Source organism: Malaclemys terrapin, chromosome 18 (assembly GCF_027887155.1).
Source record: "Malaclemys terrapin pileata isolate rMalTer1 chromosome 18, rMalTer1.hap1, whole genome shotgun sequence".
In the NCBI taxonomy this organism is placed as follows: Eukaryota; Metazoa; Chordata; order Testudines; family Emydidae; genus Malaclemys; species Malaclemys terrapin.
In genome coordinates, this window is record NC_071522.1 from 10,168,483 (window position 1) to 10,191,235 (window position 22,753).

The 22,753-nt window shown below is 45.3% G+C and overlaps 1 protein-coding gene across 2 annotated transcripts in view; it reads right to left on the reverse strand.

The window, feature by feature from the left end:
- MNT (MAX network transcriptional repressor) overlaps positions 1 to 22,753 on the reverse strand; it is a 68,083-nt gene that overhangs the window by 22,272 nt on the left and 23,058 nt on the right. The window contains exons 2-4 of one of the 2 annotated variants that reach the window (XM_054008604.1): positions 19,685 to 20,270; positions 16,753 to 16,794; positions 15,971 to 16,082 (exon numbers count right to left, since the gene is read on the reverse strand). In XM_054008604.1, coding sequence (XP_053864579.1) covers positions 15,971 to 16,082; positions 16,753 to 16,794; positions 19,685 to 20,270 — 740 coding nt within the window. The remainder of the gene's footprint in view (positions 1 to 15,970; positions 16,083 to 16,752; positions 16,795 to 19,684; positions 20,271 to 22,753) is intronic. The other variant, XM_054008605.1, reaches the window with a different exon arrangement.

Consider the following 22,753-nt stretch of genomic DNA (forward strand, 5'->3'; position numbering starts at 1 on the left):
TACACACACACACGCTACATATATGAAAAGGGGCCTTAAATCCCCTGCAGCTGTGCCATGGGGCTTTGGAGTTAAGATGCAAATATTCAGAAGATCCCTCTGATGGCACCAACACAGGGCTTCCTAAAGTGGCCTGTTCATTTGGGGGGTGGAAAGACAGATGGAACCATTGTTCTCCGGGTGGGCTGATTCTATCGCCATGGATTCTGCAATTTCATGCCATACTTTCTATCGGTGCCCGGAAAGTCTTGTTAGAAAATTATCTGAAACTTAGGAGAAAGAGAAGATGTTCCCATTTGTTTTTCCTCCACAATTCTCTTCATTTTTTCCCCTTCTCCCTCCTTCTTTGAATGGCTGGTACAGATGTTTAACAGTGCCCCAGGTGGAAAAGACACAAGAATCCCTTTAGGATAATAATACAAAAATAATATTTTTACATTTCTATAGAACCTTTCATCAGAGGATCTGAAAGCCCTTGTTAGAAATGGGTATGTATTATTAGCCCCACATTAAAGACACAGTCAAGTGACTTCGCCAAGACGAGATATAATCCACACTGCTTCCTTCTCTAACCATTAGGCAACGCATTCCCCCCAGGGACAGGAATTACAAGAGAAAAGTGGTTGTACTAACCCTGACTTTCTAGAAAGCCCGAAGGTACTGTTTGGGCAGTCTTGAGAGAGGTGTAAACTTACTGATTAATTTCTTGTTTTAAATATGAAACTGGGTCCAAAAACAGCCAGAGAAAAATTTCACGGAAATCTTTTTTACACAAGCATTTGTTTCTCTGGAACAAGGCATTAGAAGGAAGGTGAACAATGGATCTGGAAAAGGTGGTAACATGCCTGTAGCATTGCACCCAAAGGCTGACTTTTAAAATGCACGTGATGTCGTAGTTGTGAATGTTTAGACCGTTTATCCGGGATTAATTTGGCATGTCTGGGTACATCCGTTCTGTACCCACACATGTGTGTAAGTACAATACGTGCAGTGTAAAATTGCAACTGAACTCATTCACTGAGACTCCAGTTATGGAACAGATCCCAAGTGAAGAGTCGTACTTACTAACCCATCACAAAATGCACAATGGCCTTTCCATTCGGTCCCCTGGAGGAAAAAGCTATGGCAGAGAAACACTAGACTTGGACCCTTGTTTGATAGCAGCCCTCCCTGGTAGCTAGTCCTGCCTCCATTTGTATGTTAACATCTGTTCCCATCGGCAGTCAGCAGAAGATCTGTGATCTGTACCAAGCTATTTAAGGAAACAAGAGATCTGTTTGGGCAGTGACCTTAATCTGCTCACTCAATTAGTGAAAAGTGTCAGGTCCGGAACGCCAGGTCGCTTATGTAAATGAGGAGACAGGATCAAGGTGCTGTATTTGCTGGAGTCCTGTTCCGGACTGTAATTATATCACATAACACATTATACATTGTTTCAACAAAGTGCCACTCTGGAAAACATTTTAACACCCTGGTTCTCCACCTTCTCGTGACACTTCTATGACTTCAAGAACCGTAGTGGCTGTTTTAGTCTCCGTGTGGCCAGAGTTAGTCTCATGTCATGGAGTTGTAATGGGAAATCTAAGATTCAAAAGCAAAGGCTAACGATTATATTTTACTTGTGAGTGAGTCCTAATGGAAGGTGACGGCCTATGTAAACCCTGGGGGTTGGTGGACGCTAATGGAAGGCCACCTCCTCAAACGACAGCCCTGGGCACCAAAGTCCTTTCTCTAGACACAGAAAAGGCAGAGCACAAGCAGGGCAAGCTTCCTCCACTCGGCCCTGCTCTTAAGCCACCACCCTGACCTGAAGAGGCCACTTCTACTAGTATTACTATCACAGCGCCTATGAGCATTAATCATGGACCCTGACCCTACTGTGCGAGGTGCTGTGCAAACACAGAACAAAAGGTGGACAACAGGCCTGCCCCAAAAAGCTGACAATAGACCAAGAGAGGCTAGCTCAGTCTCCAGGGTCCATTCGATCCTTGTCCTGCCTGCTGAGACTGCCAGCAAGGGGTCACCTAGATCTACCCATGGTAGCGTTCTTTGGATCCCAGCCCACTGCTCGCTGGCCTGGCACCACCAAATCTCATTTCCGCATGGCCACCAAAACAAAACCATCAGACGGTCACTGCGGAGCTGAGCCAGATTCAAAACTGCTCACCCAGGAGCGAAAGGCTCTGTAGCCTACTGTCCAGCCCCTTTATACAACCAGTCTCACCTGAAAAAAATACCCCCCCTACCTCCCGCCAACAAAAAAGAAACAAAACAGTTACTTTGTTGGACAGCTTAAGAGTCTGCATGGCCATTGCCACTCTCTGCATTCAGATCCCTCCTGAAGACCCACTTCTAATGTGATGCCTGCAAAGAACTAACGACCTAATCACGACACGATTGGCAAGAGGGGGTAACTGCTATATAGCTAATGGAAAATAAAGCCTGTGTGTTATCAAGGCCTGGCCAATGATCATCTTGGTTGCTTGCACTCTCTTTCCCCCTGTGCTTTCTCTGCAGTTTTTAAGATTGCAAGCACTTTGGAGCAGGGATTGCCCCTTCCTTTGTGTTTGTACAGTCCCAAGCACATTGTGCGTGCTATCTGAAACAAGCTAGACATAAGTAGCAATAATAAGCATCTGCAGCCTGGGACAATGGTAAGTCACAGCTGAGGCATCACGACCTCGACAATGGCTCTCTAAACTGCTTATGCGATAATGGTTTGACAGGTGTAGACTTTTTAACATTTAAAACAGATAAAAGAAAACAAATGTTTAAAACCCTGTTTCCATTTTGTGAACTGATGTGTGTCGGAACACCTCCATCTCCCACGGTTAAGCTAACGTACACATCGATCATCCATCCAACAGGAGACAAACAGCGGGCTGGATGTTTAAAAAGAGCGGGGTCATGTTATGCTACAGATCATACTGTCTTTTGCAGTCAAACACGCTAACGGAAAAGTTATCCGTTGGCTGCCGCAGCCCTCCGGAAGGAATCTTCCGTCATGTCAAGAATTCCACAACTGGCAAGGGCTGCAGTACATGTGGGTTGGAACTTTTCAGTGTTCCGTGGCTGCTTTTGGACCCAGTCAGGCATTGGCCACTGCTCAAGCTAGGATGCCAGATCAGATGCATCAGCTGTCCGATGCAGTATGGAAATCCTACGTTTCTTCAGGTTAATTAATATACGAGTTACTCAAAGGGAAGGCAACTATTGTGAAATGTAACAATGGCAGGAAGTTGAAGGTAGACAAATTCAGACTGGAAATAAGGCGTACATTTTTAACAGGGAAAGTAATTAAGCACTGAAGCAATTTACCAAGGATTGTGGTAGATTCTCCAACAGTGACAATTTTTAAATCAAAACCATATTGCAAGATTTCTCATAGGTTTTGACTTGCTCCCACTGAAGCCAGGGGCAGAAGAGTATAACCCCTTTAGACAATATGATGGTGGAGCAGATCTGAACATCTTGAGACCCAGGCATGAAAGATGCCTCCAATACCAATGGACTGAAAGCTCACACGGGATTGGCCCTTTAAACTCTAGGGCTCAGATGCCCCACTGAAGTCAATGGAGCCACGCTGATTTACATGAGATGAGAAGCTGGTCACGGGAGCTAAATCCTGCATTTCTTGTGAACCTCAAAACTCCCATTGACTCCAGTGAAGGATCAGCCCCTATATCTCACCTCCCATCTATATCATACTTTTAACACAGGGTTACAAACTGCTGCTCCACATGAATTTATCAGTGATTTTTTAAAAAATGTCAAGTTTCTCCTCTCTTCCTGAAACCTGCAGCTTATAAAATATCCTAGTGCATGAGCACTGCCTGTAGCTGCTGGAAGCCTTTATTCTGTGTAGTGAAATCCAGGTTAATTAGATGAGACGGAAACAATGGATCAGGTCAGGTAAACAACATGAAGAGGCAGCCCTTGGCACGTGAATGCTGGCCACATGAAGGAGGAAGCCTCCGAACAGAGGCAGACTCTGATCAGGCAAGTTTTATACGAGGTCATTTCTCTAGTAGTCGGCATAAAATAAAAAGGAACGAACGGGATTATGTTTGTACTTTCAAAAGGTGGGGAAAGAAAAAATGTAGTTATTGGATTGGACACCAAAGCTCGTTTTCGGGCATTTTGATCAGTAATTCAGCTGTTGTGGCACTTGAGTTTAATGAGCTCAGTTCATTATAGAAGAACAATATAGATAAGATCAAATTTAGACGTGGTGCAAATGGGGTTTGCTGTGTATACTACTGCAGGGATGAACATGGCTTGCAGTGTTAGTCAAACACGAGGGGATTTTCTGTCATAGGGCCTGATCCAGCTCTCACTGAAGTCAGTGACAAAACTTCCATTTACTCCAATGATGCAGGAGCAAGCTCATAGTGCAGTGTGAATTTCACCCCTGTGCACGACTATGTACCGTTTAAGGACTAGTCTGAGCATTTCCATGGGATGTAAAGTGATGTACAGGCTTTGTTCTGATCCTCTGCACATGCGGGATGAATCCCTTATAGAGCACCACTGTATCTAAGCTCTGATTGGGTGGTACTAACTGCAATTTAAAACAAACAAGAGGTGTTGCGGTATCAACTGGAAAACTCAGAACTAACCTATGGGGCCTTCAGCAAATTCATTTGCCACTAAGCAAAAAGATATCTCATGACAACAGTGTCTCCCCAGCCCTCTCCTCTACAGGATCAGCAAAAAGACCGAGGACTAACATTTCTTAGCTGCGCTAATTTGACATCATTTGGATTATATTTGTACTGATTTGCCCTCAGGTAGTCACTTTCGCTGCCGCTTACTAATGTGGATGGGTAACTTGCAGTAATAATTTGTTCACCTAAAGTGATGCAAGTAATTTTTTCCACTTTAAATTTATGAGAGAGGTTAGGCTGAAATTAACTGAAATCTCATGACAAAAGTAAAAAACTAAAAGTAATTGATAAGAAGCAGCATTCTGATCATTACTAATTAACATGGACAAACTGATCCATGAGTGATCTTCTACCCCTTGCGGGAAGTTGAGAATCCGATCTTTATTTATTATTTGTACTACAGTAGCATCGAGAGCCCCCCCATAAGATGAGGACCCCACTGTACAAATAAATAGTAATAGACAGCCCCTGTCCTGAAGAAGTTACAATCTAAATAGAAAAGACAAAGGGGATACCAAAGCACAAAGAGATGAAGCAACTTGCCTAACATCACACAAAAGTTAGTGGTAGTGCTGGGAACAGAACCAGCACCTCCTGAGTCACAGTCCAGGGCCTTATACGCTGGACCAGAATCCAAACAAGACCCGACCTCTACTGAAGGATTATTTCTATTGTCAATCATCTGATGGATCAAGCAACTGATCCTTCATTTTGATAATGAATATAAATTATGAACTTTCTTTCCTTGCTTTAACTTCAAAGTGCTTCCATTTGATGAGTGGTGATAATATTTCTTTGGACAGTCATGACCTAGTCATAAGGTGAGCTGAGGTCAATGTTCTGTGATTTGAAGTTTGTTTGGGGTTTTTTTAAATGAAGAAGCTTGTACTTGTAATTGGATGAGGAAGTCAGACACTCTTCCCTAGGAATGAACAATACACTTGATTCATTTGGGAATCTAAAAAGATTCCAACTAGCTCAATTCAATTATACTTCCATGTTTTGTGTGAATTCAGCTCCTATGAAAGGAGTCAGATTGATAGCCATGGAAACTGCAGTTCATTGTCTCATTCAGACACGTGTGCATTTGTCTACACTGCAAAAAAACCACAGTCTTAACTTGGCTTAAAATAGCAGTGAAGACAAAGAAACTCGGTTTTTAACTCTGGCTAGCAGCTGGGGTTAAAACCTATAGGGGAGTCTGGAGCAGCAGCAGATTCACATGGCTATAATATGGCCACGGTATCATGAAGAATGGATTTCCATCTCAAACGATCCCTTGCAAGTTGTCTCCCTTCGTCAACGGTCAGTATGAGAGGATACAGGCTTAAATCCTCCAAAATTGCATCTTCCCACCTCATTTGTGGGTGACCTTGTACTCTACTTCCTTTGACCTCATCTCTGTAAACCTTCTGCAGAACTACTCTGCCTTCTTCTACATGCTGGACATGATGCCACCATTGCAGTCATTTTCTTCTTTGGTTATTGAACCTCCTGCTGTCAGCTATCTAGCCAGATAGACAAAACTGTTCACTCACTTGATATCATTGCCATCATCCTCAGGCACCCCATACTGATATAGCAGTAACCACCGTGCTGATTGAAAAACAGCTGCAAAGTCTATAAACACGGTAACTTCCTTGTATCGCTCTTGTTGTTTTTCCATCGCATTCCGCAAGGTGCATATAGCATGGATTGTAGACTGACCTCTATGGAAACCACATTGGTTCTCTCTCATGTTAGGGTTGAGACAATATTTCAGTTGGTTCAGTAATATCAACTCAGGCTGCTAACCCAAGCTAAAAAGCTAAGTTGCTGTGTCTTCACTGCTATGTTAGCCTCAGTACAGAACATCACCTGGGCAGCTGAAGTGCAAGCTCCTTCCACAAAGCTCTGCCGATGTATCTCAACCAGGATTTGAAGGAACTAATGCTAGGGTGAGAGGGTATTTCAGGGTCTATATCCATGTAATGCTTGGCTTCTCAGAGCCAGCTATTCCCAGCTGGAGGTGCGTGGGTTTTATGTGATCTCTTGCCCCTGGGAATAGGACCGAGAGGACATTTCATAAAAATAAAGGTTATTTTAATTTTATTTTGGAAAGGGGAAAACATACCTCTCTAGTCAGCTGGTTTAGAACAGTTCTATTGAATCAAACCCTTACTGCGAAGAGTGCTTTCTTAGGAAATCATTCATACAACTCCCCAAACATATCTGACTACAACCAAAATCACATTGAAAAAAAGTCAACTTTTGCAACAAAAATCCAACTGATGATCACATGGATGCCTGGGAGGCAAATTCTGTGCCAGCTTCGTCCCTGTATAAGCCCATTGACTTCAATGGGTGTAACTCAGGACAGAATTTAACTTCTGACTTTCCCTCTGTCCCAAGTCACAAATAACTCCTAATCTTCTCCCCTTTGCTCCTTCCCAAGCCAAAATATAGCTGATACACTGGCAGTACCAAACTGTGATCTATTTCATAATTTTCCATCTGTTTGATGGCTACTCTATACAAAATCAGGAACAGGAAGCAAGGCTGGCAGACATCTTTTGTGAATAATAAACTAAGCCAACTCCCTCTAACTGTAAACATTCCCGTGGTTTGCCTGAGCCTTAATATTTATCTATTTTAGGCCTTTTATAGCACCCACCATCATAGTATCTAAGCTCTGTACATGGCAATTTAGATCCGCATGTCTTTGTCCATTACAGCCTTCACAATGGGATTCTGCCCTCTGCCTCTGCAGGCTCTGGGAAGCTCAGCTTGGTCTTCTTTCTTGTAAGTAGGTTGTTATTTAGTTGGCGTTGGACTTTGGGTGGAGTGGGAAAGCTTTGGCAAATAAATAGGGATTGCAGTGGGCTCTGAAACCTGCCAGGCTTTGACTCAATCTGTAGCAACTGATCAGTCTGATTCTGACTGTCCTGATGCCCTCATGTTACCCGGTGAGCTAATCACTTGGACCTTGTTTTAAACTAACACACAGTAGAAAATAACCTCTGAACCTGGCAAGTGTTCAGAGACGATGGTGATGAGCACGGTTTGAGAACACAAATAGAAGAGAAACGCAGCCTTGCTTAAGGGCCTCACATATATCCCAGCTAAGATGCTTACAGGTTTCCTAGAGGGGTAGGGGCAGGAGGGAAATCCTTCCAACTCTAAAGATGCTCAGAATCAAAACTCCTATCTGAGTTAGACTCTTGGCTATGCTTTGCCTCCTCTCTATCCTCCACTTATAATTTATTTGCTTATTGGCCAGTAAGGCAGGGCCCTATTCAGCATAGCTAGAGACCGGCTCAATTCCACATTTCTGAGGTTCCCCGATTTTTTTTGAAAGGAGGGAGCTTGCTCCCCTGAGCTCTCAGTGGGCTTCACGGCAGTTAGGCTGAGGATCTGGCCCACCGTTTCGACCAAAAGAATATACTCAATAAACAATACTCGTACTTCCTCCAAAGCACCTTTTACCACAGCACCTCAAGGCATTTTACATATACTAAACCTCATGACACCTGTATGAGTTAAGAATTGTTATCCGTATTTTACATCGGAGTGAATTGTGGTACAGAGCGGTTAAGTGGCCTGCACAATAAATGAGTGACAGAGCCTGGGCTATAAAACAAGAATCCTAAGGCCCGGTGAGCTGCTCTAACCAATAGGGCACAGTCCCTCCCACTGAAAGCACTGGAGCAAGGTGCTTTGCAGCCCAACTGCTACATTGCCTGTAGGTTTATTTTAAAAGATTATTAACTTCCAACTGCATTCAGCCTAATTTCCTTTGTGCAATAATTTGTTTAATTGTAGAAATCCCTGTTTGTTGTTGCAGATCACAAACCCAACTTGGAGGATAAATTAAAATGACAGCTACATGGGGCGTTCAGAATTTCACGGTCTGATTTATCTGACGTGACGCAGACACAAATATTTAAATCCAACCAAGGAAACAAACAGGCTCGTTTCCAAGAAGTTCCAGCTGGAATGAAAGGGGGGAAAAGTCTTTTGCCAGAAAAGATGCTCCAAAATTAGCACGACACTCCTTGAGGGCACACAGCGTCAGTTAACTGCAGCTTCAGAGCTGGCAAGGCTTACTGGTTTCGAAGGGGATTAATTTTATAGTAAGTTGTTGTTGTTGGGTTTTTTGGGGGGTGGGGGGAGGGGAGAAATCCCTCACTCTTGTCCTGAACTATTTTGCTGTGTCGAGACTTTTTAACTCTCCCTTGCACAAATCCTGTGCCACACTGGAGGGTAACAGGTAAGTGTCAAATCTGTTAAAGAAGAAGTGCTGGGACTCTGAGTGCTTCTTGTGGTACTCCGGAACATAAGAACGGCCCTACTAGGGTGACCAGACAGCAAGTGTGAAAAATCAGGATGGGGGGGGGTGAGGGGTAATAGGAGCCTATATATGAAAAAGGCCCAAAAATCAGGACTATCCCTATAAAATCGGGACATCTGGTCACCCTAGGCCCTACTGGGTCAGACTCCTGTCTACCGACAGTGACCAATGCCAGGTGCCCCAGAGGGAGTGAACAGAACAGGTAATCAATCAAGGGATCCATCCCCTGTCGCCCATTCCCAGCTTCTGGCAAACAGGAAGGAGGAGAGGAGAGCTGATAGGGGAATAGAGAAAAAAAGGAAGGGAATTTCTGACAGACTCAGACAGCATTAGGTTAATTCACTGTTTGTACCAGATATGTAGGTACATTCACTCAAGCTACGTCTTCACTGCAAAAAAAAAAAAGGAGTGTGTATTTTTGGCTTGAGATAGCTAAATCCTAGTTGAGACAAGGCATAGGTAGTTTTTATAGTTGGACTCAACCCTACCCTGGAGTCTAATTTTTACCTTGATGTAGCTAATCGAGGTAAAAACTCCACTGAGATTTTTACAGCAAGATAGCTATCTTGATGTAAAGACACACCTGGGTTTTTTGCAGTGAAGGCACAGCCTACACGTAACAGGCTGCCACTTCGCCCTTCATAATTCTGTGGATCCCACGCTGTATTTTTTTGAGGGGGTGTTAAACTTTGAAAAAAAAAAATAGTTGCAAACAATAATTATGCATAGATACCTGGCAAAAAGCCAAAAGGGTGGCCAAGGGGGCTTGCGGGGAACATATATTCCTGATTCTACATCTGACATTGAAAGCACTACCTAGGGTGACCAGATGTCCTGATTTTATAGGGGAAATCCTGATATTCGGGGCTTTTTCTTATATCGGTGCCTATTACCCCACCTAGGGTGACCAGATGTCCCGATTTTATAGGGACAGTCCTGATTTTTGGGTCTTTTTCTTATATAGGCTCCTATTACCCCCCACTCCCGTCCCAGTTTTTCACATTTGCTGTCTGGTCACCCTACCCCCACCCCCATCCTGATTTTTCATACTTTCTATCTGATCCCCCTAGCACTACCGAATGGGGAGTTTCGGGACGCCGCCGGATTGAAGGTGGCCCCAAATTTAGGTTCCAGGGCTTTTAAAATTCAAATGCCATCGGTATTTCATTTGTAGGTAACCAGTCCCTGGAAGCCTGAAACCCCCACCTTACCCTGCTGCCTTAAGACACGAAACTGATTGAAAAGTGAAACTGACCCGTTTCTTTTCCTTATGAAAAGCGAAAACTAAGCTGGGTTGGAATGATCTCTTTAGTAATTATTCTTATTTTTCAATCTGAGATTTTGCAGAGAGCTGCGCCCCCCCGCACAGTGCCCGAAAGCAAGGGCACGTCCCGCTCTCCGGGGGTCCTTCCCTGCCCTACAGCCGCCACCCACCCGCCAGAGAGGCAGCCACTGCCCCCCCCCGGCGGCTCCACAAGCCGCAGCGGCTCGGCAGCTCCGCCCTCGCTCCGTGCAGCTCACGCCGCCCGCCTGGGCGGGCCGCCCCGGTGACGTCCGCGGGCAGGCGGGCGGGCGTTCGCCATGTGCTTGCTGCACACGTGGATGCGGGGGGAAGGGAAGGGAGCGGGCGGGCTGGTGCGGTCACCGTGACCTTCACCGCCATCGCGAGGACGCTGCACCCCGGGGTGTGTGCACGGCCCGAAGCCTGGCTCCAGCGCCCCGCCCCGGCGAGCCGGCATTGGCTGCCCTGGAGACTGGCAGGCGTTTACACGCCCCGATCCAGCCGCTCCGACTCGGAAATGCGGCTCCGACAGTCTGCGTGTCCGCGCAGGCTCCTGGCTAAGGCACTAAGCTGGGACTGGGGAGATCTGGGTTCCCACTCGTTGCCACCCCCCACAGTAGGTCATTCAACTGAACCCCTGACATCCAAGAATCCAGCAGAGATTTGATCTAATCCATCTGCTCTGCCTCGCCCCCTGGGATGGTGGGGAGAGACAAAAGGGAGGTGGGTGTAAAACTGATGTGTGCGTTTATGGAAGAATAGCGGAAAGGGGGGTTTTCGGTCAAGCAGGAGGATGGGATGAGGTGGCCTGCTCAGGCCACGTGAAAAGGGACGTGTCATGATTCACCAGGGCAGCACACCAGAGGCAGCACTGGATCAGAAATAATGAACATGCCCCTGGTGGGATGGGGGCGCCTGGAGCTGCAGGTGTGACGTCGTTATCTTGAAGGCTCCCCAAAAGATTTACAGAGAGAATCAAGCATTGTGGCCCATCTCTGAGCTACTTAACAGGGCACAGAAACACTCCATAGCCCTTTAGGAGAGGAAATCAAAATTGTATCCAGCTGAAACTGAAGGAAGTGGTGCATCTAGCTCCCTAACAGGACAGTAGGCACCCGATGTATGTAGCAAGAATAACAGAGCTGAAATTCAGTCAGCAGGTGGTAGGAGGAATTTTACAACGGAACAGTCATGGGGATTTTGGGAGGGGAAATCACCCTGATCACACTTCTCTGCGCTTTTTTATGAAAAAGGCCTTCGGATCTTTAATGATTACAAGTTGCTGGGGCCTCGGCTCACGCCTCACTCTAAAGAAGGGCTGGCCAGCAGTCCCCTGACACCATGCTGGAATTCGGGTTCACTATTGACTCAGCATGAAAAAAGTGCCACCTCCTGAATCACCAATATCACTTCCCAGGGCACCAAAGTGATCTTGGGATTTCCCATCCAAGTACTGATCTGGCCTGACCTGGTTTAGCTTGTGCGATCTGCCAGGATCATAGCATGAAGTCCTAGTATGTGGGGAGTCATACAGTACAAATTAGCAGTACTATTCCTGTCTCAGCCTTGAAGCCCAGCACAAGACTCAGACGTGGCAAGAACAGGCCACTGCACTGGTGTTCAGAGGTAATGATCAAAGTGAGGGGACCTGTACTGATTCCCCTTCTGCAGCCAATTCATCAATGGCATAAGCAGGTGTTGCTCCACTTTTGCCAAAGAATCACACACGTTTATGACAACTTCAAATTGGGTCCCCTACATTTATAATGAATCAACTCCACACACTGTCTGCTTAGTGCAAACACCAATTAATTAGCTTCACTTCCTCATCGCCCTGGGTAGGGCTAGCAGGCGCAGCCCTACCCAGGAATGGAGAGAAATGCATTACTAACTACTGTGATGTTTCAGAGGCAGGATTGTTGGGGTATCTTTCTGCTCTACTGGTCTTGTCCTGGGGATTGAAATGGTAGGAAGAAAGAGACGTAAGGGCTACCAGAGACAACTGATTTCTTTGGGGGGGGGGGGGGGGGAGAGAGCATATTATTGCCCAAATGTGACTAAATTAAATCTTTTACATAAAGATAGACAGACTGTCAGCTTCCAGCTAGCCCTGCTGAATCCATCCACTGTAAAACATTTTCTTATGACCAGCATGGCAAGATCTTAATTGGTAGTGACATCTGAATCTGACTGTCGAGGTGTTTTTCAAAAGGAAAGCACAGAACTGCCCATCTTCCACTTCTTACCACAAAACTTCAAAATAGCTTATCGCAATTATTCACCAGACAATAAGAGCAGCCTAACCAGTCCTGTTAGCAACAGGACTGCATTGATGAAATTGCAACGGCAATCAGGCTTGGCCCTCTGGTCCTTATTCCTCAGCCAGGCCCAAATCCTGTCCCTTTGCACGAACGCCAAGTGCACCGATCCGGTGGGAGTTCGCCTCCCTCCCCCCACCTCCCCGTTACAATGCTACAACAAGCCACAAAAGCATCTACAACCAGTATGCACCCACTATCTGCAGATGCACCTGCCCCCAACCCTGTCCCTTGGCCTGCGTTACCATCAATGTAGTCCCCACGGTGCATAGCTCCACAGTGGGCAGGCGGGTAGACATCCACACCCCATAACCTTCCCAACCTTGCACAGTGAAACTGAAACAGTTCAGTTCCCTGTAGAGCCTCGTGTGAGCAGAGCGCAGGTAGGACAGGATCTGGACAATCCTCCACTGATACCAATGGCCTAACTGTTTTGATGGGAAAAGTCCAGAGCCCTCATTCTCTGGACTCGTCAAAGCCCATTGTTCCGAGGGGTTTGTGAAGATCTTCATGCCAATCTCGGACACCAGTGCATTGCACTTTTGAGAGGAAATCTCCCCCGTTTTGTTTCTTAGTGCTTTCTCTTATTGTGAACCCTGGGATTTATGGGGCCAGAAGCTCCCCTGAGCTTACCCACTGCATTTGGATTTATGCAGATTGCCATCCGGGCTATCTCCTACAGAAGGTTCACCGAGGGTGTTGGCAAATGCCATTATGAGGTTATCACAGGTACTGTGGGCTGGTTGAAACACTGGATCTATTTCAGAGGCAAGACTGAAACTGGAGAGGCTTCAAATATTGGTGGCTCCCTATTTAACAACTCTTAACACCTGGCTTGGTCAGCTGCCCAGTTATGTTTTCATTCCCCATGCTGCACAATTCTCCCAGTCTGGCCGAAACCTACCAAGGACTTCACTGGAGGAAAGCGGATGAGATCACCCTTGGAGCAGAAGGGGAAGAGGAAGCTGCTGCGTTGCTTTCTTACCCTTTCACCTTCTCTTTTTTCTTTACTTATAACGTCCAAGACAAGAAGTGGCTTTTACAATAGGAAGAAATGAACAGCAGGCACCTGAAAGCTCTGACACCACAATGTGGTCGTTGTGAACTTAACGGAAGGATGAATGGGGATAATTATACAAAGATTTGCTTTAGTTCGGAGCCATTTTTGTAATAGCCTGGCATCAAAACGGCCTGGATTTCTGCATTTGTCACTTGACTGAATGGCTAGGTATGCTGCAACTATATACTACCTTGACATGACTTTCAGTTCCAATCGGTGGGCGTACAGATGAGTGCATAGGCATGTGTTTTTCTCCAGGCCCCCCCAAAACAGTACACCGCTCCCAAGACATTTTTCAAAAGCAACTGGGCAGCTGTAAACCCAGCATCACATTAGTTTCATTTGCCACTCAGGTCTGCACAAATAATGACTGGCCTCCTAAGTGAAGAATGGATGAGCAAAGGAGAGGCACTTCAGAGATAAAACTGAAGCAGATACCACATGGTGAAAACTCATGGGAAGCGGGCTGCTCTTCTGAGTCAACGGCCACGTTTTGGACTGTCCTAAACGCAGATTATGCGTCCTAGGCACTTAAGGACACGACCACGTATTTCATTAACTGAATGGAAACATTTATCCTCCTCTTACAAACAGCTCCATCATCAGGAAAACGCTCTGTTATAATTAGTGCAAGAGCTTAAATCTTAGCAATTTACAGATCTGATTGCACATTTGTTTACAGTGTGGTGCTGCAGTCTGCACTGTTCCTAACCCTCAAGGCATTTTACGATGGATCCAGACTACAGAGACAGAGAGAACCAGTCATTCCCAATGACATCCTCAGGAGAATTTTAAGTTGCATTCCAGAGGCACAGCATAGAAATTCTGCTTGTGAACAGTCTGCCCGGGGCTAGATCTGCACTTGTATCAATATTCACAGAGTGTCAGCTAACAATGCCAGAGACGTCTCTGTTCGTGACATCGTGACTCCGGACTCGACTCCCAGATGTGAGAGTAGGCGATCAGCTCTCTCTGTCTCCGTTAGCGAGAATGGAAGCTCAGCTCCTTACTGACAGCAACCTGCTTTGGAAATCAGACGAAAGACTCACGACTTTTCCGGTGCCCATTAGCTGCAAAACAGCTGTGTCTCCAGAAATGACCTTTCTCGGGAACACAGCTCTGCTCCTTTTGTTTACACAGCCTTTAGGTGCTGGTTCCCATTGACATTTTGCTGGCTTCCACACCCCCACATCTCCCCCACTGAAGGCAGCCCTCCTGGCAAACCACAAACAAACAAACAAACAAACAAACAATTGAGCAAAGCTGATAAGAAAGCCAAGGGATGAGTCATCGTCTCATCCTGAGAGTTGGCGAGTAATTGCTGGGCACTTGGATCTCCAGGTGAAATCCCTGGGAGCTGTGGGTGCTCAGCACCTCTGAAAGTCAGCAGTAAGATACCACATGTACAGATATTTAGGAAACACCCATCTTAAATAACAAAGCTAGTTTTAACTCACGCTTACAGTAACATTCCAATCACAGAGCACCGTGTTGGGAATTCCTTTTTAACCACTCTGACAAACGTTAAAGAAGGAAAAGGTGTTGGGGATCTACAGAGCAATGCATATGAACAAGGCGTCCAGCCTTCACCACTGACAGGGCCACACTTAGCTATAGATAATCACGAAAAACTTGTGCACCGATTTCAACAAGAGTCGGGCCTCCTTACACGAGGGCTGAATTTTATCCTTAATCTCTCATTGACGACTCCTGCATTACAACCACTCTTAGCTTCCAGGCCCGTAGCTCAAGATTCCTGCCATAGAGCACATCATATATTCAGTACAGCCCTCTTTTCCCCCACAAATTTTAGAGAAATTCAAAACCGTCACAAAAACGACTAATGTTTTAGGCACACAGGGAGAAAAATGCACGAGGGGTGCAGAGGACCAGCGCCTGGGTTATAGACCACTTACGTCCCTTTTGAAGCCCCGTAAAATCAGGTTTAAGTGCTACACAATCCTCCGGGTGACCCACTGCACCAGAGTGAAATATGATCCAAAATGGATTGCTCTCATGGGCATGAATGACTTTTGGTTAACTAGGAGTTTCCGACAACAGGAGTTTGGATTACACAAGGTAGTCCTAGCAGATCCAAAGATGCTGAAAATTTTGCAAGTTACGAATGACAACTATCAATTAAGGAGACTTTCCCTGTTCCTTTTACCTTTGTAAGCATTGAAACCAAAAGAATTCAACCAAAGATGAAAACAATAAACTTTATAAAAACGTAATACTGGATTTTTGCTCCATCAAGTAAAGCATTCTCGAATCCGCAGCCAGGAGTAACAATCAGTTGCAAGAAGGCCATACCTGGATGTATCGCAAGGCACTCCTTAGAACGCTGAGGTTTGAGGTCTTCTTGTCATCGACACTGGGGATGTTGCGTTTTAACGTCTCAAAGCATTCTTTCAAATGTGCACGTCTGAAGAAACAACAGGAGTTGCACGTCAGTTTGAAGGACCATAAACCAAAAAGGTGATTTGATTGAGGATTAGGATTTAATTTGGGGCCCGATCCAGCAAAGCATTTAAACCGGTGAGTTGCAGTCAGCGGGATTACTTGCACTCTTAAAACTGAGCCAGCGTGTTCCAGTGGGTAGATCACTGGACTGGAGCGTATGAGACCGGGATGCTATTCCCAATTATGCCAATGAAGTGTTGTGTGATCCTAGGTAAATCCTGTCAACTCTTTGTGCCTCTGTTTTCCCTCTCACCACTTACCTATTTAGATTGTAAGACCTTTGGGACAGGGATTGTTTCTTACTATTTATTTGCAGTACAGTGGGGCCCTGATCTCAGGTGAGGCCTCTAAGTACTTCTTTAATACAATGATAAGCAACAATAATAATATGCATGTGCTGATGTGCTTTGCTGGATCAGGGCTTTGCAAGGTTATTGTAATGCAATTAGGTAGTAAGCAAAACATATTAGGAAGCAACAGAGACAAAAGTCAGCTAAAAGGAAGCCGGGTAATATAGGATTAATTAAAGTTGCTACAAATTTCGTTCAAGTCTTTCTAGAAAAACGAGTATTTATAGACTACAAGCAAAAGAAAGGGTGTTACAATAAACAAAAATCTGGCTTTCTACGCACCTGTTCTTCTCCAATTTATTATGTACTTCCCTGGTCCCAACCCTGCAACCCAAACAGAACAAAGATAAACTCAGTGTCAGGTTTAGAACTATGTCCATTCAGCTTGAGTTTTCAGCAGTGTGTGCATCTGAGATATAGGGGGAGATTGTAAAGAACGTTTGAAAAGTGTTCAGAAATTAGAAGTATTTATAATGTATTATTTGTAAATATAGTATAGACCTATTATATATATGATCTATACTATATATGTACATAATATACTATAAACACACACATATATCTCATACACATACACAATATATAATGTATATACTGTATACTAGGTAGACATAGGTTCCAGTTAGTATATTAGGTATATACATTAAAGAGGGGGCAAGATGCAAAGCTCAGAGGTATTTACATTAGTGTGAATTTTGGGTATGTATACAGCACTAATCACTATAGTGATATATCCAAGCTTTGACAGAGTATTTGGAGCCAGACTTCAGGCCCATTTCTAATCCATGCCCACCCACCAGTCAGAGTGGGAGTTCTGCAATTATAAACTAAAACATATGGTACTTGGCAGGCGTACTTTAAAGCTTTTCGTTTTCTGCTGTAACTGAAATAATGTAACCAAATATAAATATGAAATAATATAATCAAGGAAAACAGAATTCTCCAGTCACTGTCCAACAAAGACAGTAAGGGGCCAGGTGCTCCAGATTTTTATAAAAACAGAGAAAAACTTCTTTCAGAATGAATTCACAAATGTCACCTCCACCTCACTACAACTTAGCTCAGGTGTTCAGATTCTATGATATATTATTAGACAGGGAGAGAGCTCTAGTATCGTCCATAAAGTCTCTACAAAATTATTTACCTTTAATTAAAAATATGCTGCAAGTGGGGTCATTTTTTTAAATAAGGGCTAAAACTATTCAATCAATTAAAAATAAATAGCCAAGGGCCTTTTCCCATGAAACGTTTATGAGCCGAATAAAATATCTCTCCATATACGTGTGTCTGGACAAGCAGCTCTGGAGAGACAACAGCACAGACCATGAGGTGTCTGACCCACATGCATTAAACAGGGTAGCATTTACAAGGTGGCTTGCTCAGCGTATGGTACAGGCTCTTAGATCCAGGCACGCCTGGTATGGAGTGCAAAACTTAATAGTCCTGTTGCCCTGGAAACAAGCACATCATGTTTGAAGCCAAATTGTCAAGTGTGTTGCACATTGTTAGAACCCTCCAGGAATAATGGGTGCAAGTCTGGAGATGGCTGCTTACAACAAGCAGAGTCCTACAGACTGACCCAGGGACTGGGGCTTTGGTGATCCGTTTTGAAGCAGCACTTTTCCCGTTCCACAAAAACAGAGCTAGTTTTACAAAACAGAAAGAAACACTTAGGGCCTGTTCCCAAAAATCAGGCACCCAATTGCTCACTTATTAAGGAAGCGTAATCACTGGAATTGCATAGACTATGGACTTGCATGAACACAAAGGGCCAGTTACGTGTCTAACTAGCCATCTGTACGAGCAATCTCTTTTTCACCAGCAATCCTGGTAGCAACTGGCATTTTCGTTAATCAAGCGATAAAGATCATAACCTTTCTAGCTGGAATTATAATCGTATTTTGAGGAGAAAAAATGCCATCCTCTTCACCGCTTCCTGTTTAGACTCTTTTCTATCCCTCTTCCCAGGAAAGCAGGTAGAGGACAGAAACCTCTGCATCCCCAAAAGATACTATGGATTCTTTAATCTTCTCTTACACCTTATAGCCCTCCCCTGCTCTCAAGGCACCATACTGCAGCCATTATCCTTTGGCTGAGGAGAACAAGATGAGATTCCCCCTTGGCAGAGAGTCAATATCACTCCTTAGTCAGCCAAGGGCTGGAGGATATTCTTCAGCAATGCCAGGCACCCTCTCTCCACAAATGAGCAGAATTCACAGCCCTCCATTCTTGTTGTTTTACCAGTCGCATTAGAGCAATGCTGAGAACTAATGCAGAGGGGACTGGCGAGCATAGGATGTAAACAATGGACTATGAAGCTTTGAACCTCTTGACTAGAGAGGTACAAATCCAGCTCAGTTTGGTAATGAGCAAAAGACAATGCCACTTTTTGTTGCTTGGTACCAACCCAGTTCTTGGTGAACAGCCATACACACCAAAAAGGCCACCATCACATCTGGCATCCTTGTTTTCAGCAGAGGCATGGAAGGCTGAATGGACAATAGGGACTGAATGCCGTCACTACCCCTTAAAGGTAAAAGTGATCTCTCCAGGCCAGGATTGTATAATTTTGTCTCAACAAGGTTCCCCTTTAATTCTTGAACTAAGATGCCAACCACAAAGACCTCATCCACCAGAGCTAAATGTGAGCATGTTTGCTCTGTTACTTTCTGCACATCACAGCCAGGGCATTCCTTCTCTGTGAAGGACGGTGCCCGTGTACTCACCTTTCATTTAATTTAGAATTTAAAATGATCATTGCACAAAGAAATAATTACGATGCTGTCTGCACTGGGATACTGTAATGACACGTTTAAACAGAGTTGTTGCTAACAGGGTCCCTGCATGGTTTCCCTGGCCATCAGGGACAGGTTTTTTGCCTGAGCACTGTTCCAGATCAGAGAGGTAGTCTAGCGAACTGTTATATAATGTAGTGCGGGGGTCAGACAAAAACCTGCCTTCTGGTCAGAGAAAGCCAAGCTAAAATCACACCGCCAACAAATGTATTCAAACGCTCATGGAGTCTGCATGGTTGTGATCTGACTGTGGACAGGGTTGGAGAACCCTCCACAAAGCAGCGGTGTCTCGGGTTTGATGCAGTATTCAAAGATCCCATTCCTCCTCCATTTCCTTTCCCCCACAAGCTCTCCAAAGATCCTACATTGCGGCAACATGACGTATTTGTACAACGGTTTATAAGTTTCTGGGGACTCACCCTCCAGGTCTCTTCTTCTGCTCATTTGGTTTGGCATCTTCTGCCGGGGCCAGCTTAAGAGCATTGAGCTGCTGAGGCGGTGCCTGGTGCTGCTGCAGAGGTTGATGTGGTTGAGGCTGGGGCTGTATTGGCTGCTGAACCAGGTGATGCTGAGAGATGGCCAGTACTGGAGCTGCATACTGCGGTAACTGCTTGGGGCTACCTGAAGGGGGCGTAGCAGCCTTGACGTCTGGAAGAAGTGGGCCAGATGGTCTCTGTATAACAGGTGCAACTGATGACACTTCCTTGCTGATGCTGGGAGTGCTTATGAGAGGCTGGTGGCGTTGTATGAGCGGAGGGGACAGAGTGGTTTGGGCTGCTTGCTGAGGTGAGCTAGTGACCACGGGGATGGGAATGACTGATAGGGGGGCTGCTAGGGGTGGCGGCAGAGGAGGAGGAGGAGCTGGTGCAGGGGGCGAGATGGGCACTGCTGGGATTTCGTTCCTTGGGTCCTCTGGGTGAAAGGCATTGTTAACCTTTTGTACGCTGGCCTTCTTCTGCTCCTGTTCTCTTTCTAGGCGGAGCTTTTCGTGCTTTTCATTTTCTTCTGTAAAAGAAAACAAAAAGCGCCAACAGTGAAGCACTTTTCCCTGACACCGTATTTTCCATCTTTAGGTCTTTTTACAAAATTGGTAAGTATCAGTATCCCCCCCACCCGCTTTTCCTGATGGGGAAACTGAGGCCCAGGGAGATGAAATGGCTTGCCCGGGGCCATGCAGTATGTCAGTGCAGAGTGAGGAATAGAGGTTAGGTCTCTTGATTCCCAGTCCTGCAATCTAGCCACTGGATCATGCTTCTCTCTCCCTACATTTCCCCTTTATTCAAGCATAGATTATTAAAATACAACATGAGCTGCCTTCAGAACCAGACCTTCAGCACAAGAAACTGAAGGGACTGCTTGCTAACCCTCGATTTTTAGGGTCCTGCACACATTCCACAACAAATCAACCAGCCTGCTCTCCCCAGCAGCAGTGAGACCAGGCATTCTGGCAGAAACAGGGTTCAAAAAAGAACTAGATAAGTTCATGGAGGATAGGTCCATCAATGGCTATTAGCCAGGATGGGCAGGGATGGTGTCCCTAGCTTCTGTTTGCCAGAAGCTGGGAATGGGCGACAGGGGATGGATCACTTGATGATTACCTGTTCTGTTCATTCCCTCTGGGGCACCTGGCATTGGCCACTGACAGAAGACAGGATACTGGGCTAGATGGACCTTTGTTTGCTCTAACCCAGTCTGGCCGCTCTTATGTTCTTAAAAGACACATACCGCTAGATAATCCTTCTCCTACTGTCTCAAGCAGTGGGACTGCAAATGTCCTGGCCCAATTCCTCCTCCCAAGATTTGACACCCTCCTCCCCCTCCCCGCCAAACTGGAAGGCTGTGCCTGACTGCCTTTATTGTTACACAGAACTTCCCATACCAGACAAGACCAACAGACCATAAAGATCGGCATCTTGCCTTGGGTAGTGGCCTGATCCCTGGTTCTTCAGAGGATGATAAAAACCCTTTCACAACAGGCCTAGCTAGTTGTGCAATAACGTATATATTGGCTGGGACAGAGAATACCTTTTGGCCCCCGTAGCTATTATCTTATACCCTGAACTAAAGACAGGTCCAAAGCAAAACCTCAGATCTAAATACCTCTGAACGAACCCTGGTTGCAAATCTGGAGTCTTGGCATTAATAAACATGAAACGCATCTATTTTAACCCCTTGCCTCCCAGAAGCTTGTTCTTAACATTTCATCGTGAGAAAAAAAACAAAACAAGGAAACTTAAGAAAAGAGAAGCCCTGGTCCTTGCCTCCATATGACGTCACACAATTTTAAGTAGGCCCTTTGCACTGAGCCCTCAAAACAGTGCATTTCTAGAGAACCCTTTCCCCGGTGTGTTTTATCCTCCAAGCTCTGTATGCCTATATACTTCTAGAAAGAAACTGCTGAAGCTTCATTTACAGCAGCAGAATTCAATCCACAGCACATCCGTCCAATTCTTCCTTTTTCATTTATAAACAGGCAAAGGGGCTGTTGAATGTCTTTAAAAGGACCCCATCCTGCAACTGTTAAAGCTGCAATGATGAACTCCTATGGATTTCAATGGGTGCAGGATCAGGCCCAGAGACAGCAGAGACAATGAGGGTATCCAGCATAAAAAAAATCATTTCAGCCTCATCTCCCTAAGGACATCCTGTATATGAGAGACAGGCAAACCCTACAGACTCAGGCATGCCTCTCTTCGAATTCACACAGATGTGATCCAGCACATTCAAAGACTGTGTAATATCAACAGTGGGCATGTGGTTCAAATTGGCCTCCCTGGAGTGAGTTCAGGACAGAATGGATTTGTTGGGCTGGAGAACCTTCTGATTTACAGCTGTGTGAGGGTGTGATCCAGCAACACTGAAGTCAATGGCAGGTTGGCCACTGACTTCAATGGGAGCTGCATAAAGCCCTCAGTGAGGAGGAATTCAACTGAAACCCACAGACTGATGTGAAACTGTCCAGAGAAGAGAGTAAGGCTCATAAACTACACTTCTTTGCCATTGTGCATTATAGTCGGCCCTTTAACTTAACTTGGACATGCGTGTGGCCATGTGTTTTGACAACACCAGACAAAATGTGTGTGTCCTGACTGGCAAAATAAACCTCATGAAATACATTCCAGGTCTCTGGCTTTCATAGTGCAAATACGGCACAACTGAAATTTATTTATACAAACAGATTGACTTGGCATCTCGACACCTCCCAGCTTTAAATCAAACATCCAGAAAACCAACTCACTCCTTTGAAATGGGCAGATAATCCACTGCCCTCAAGTTTTCATGAGTGATTGCAGTCACGAATCTGGTCCATTGACTGCATCTGTGTACCAGTGACCCCTGCTCCCTCTTAATGATCTACAAATACTTAAAAGCAGCAAAGAGTCCTGTGGCGCCTTATAGACTAACAGACATATTGGAGCATGAGCTTTCGTGGGTGAATACCCACTTCTTTGGATGCAGTCTGACGAAGTGGGTATTCACGCATGAAA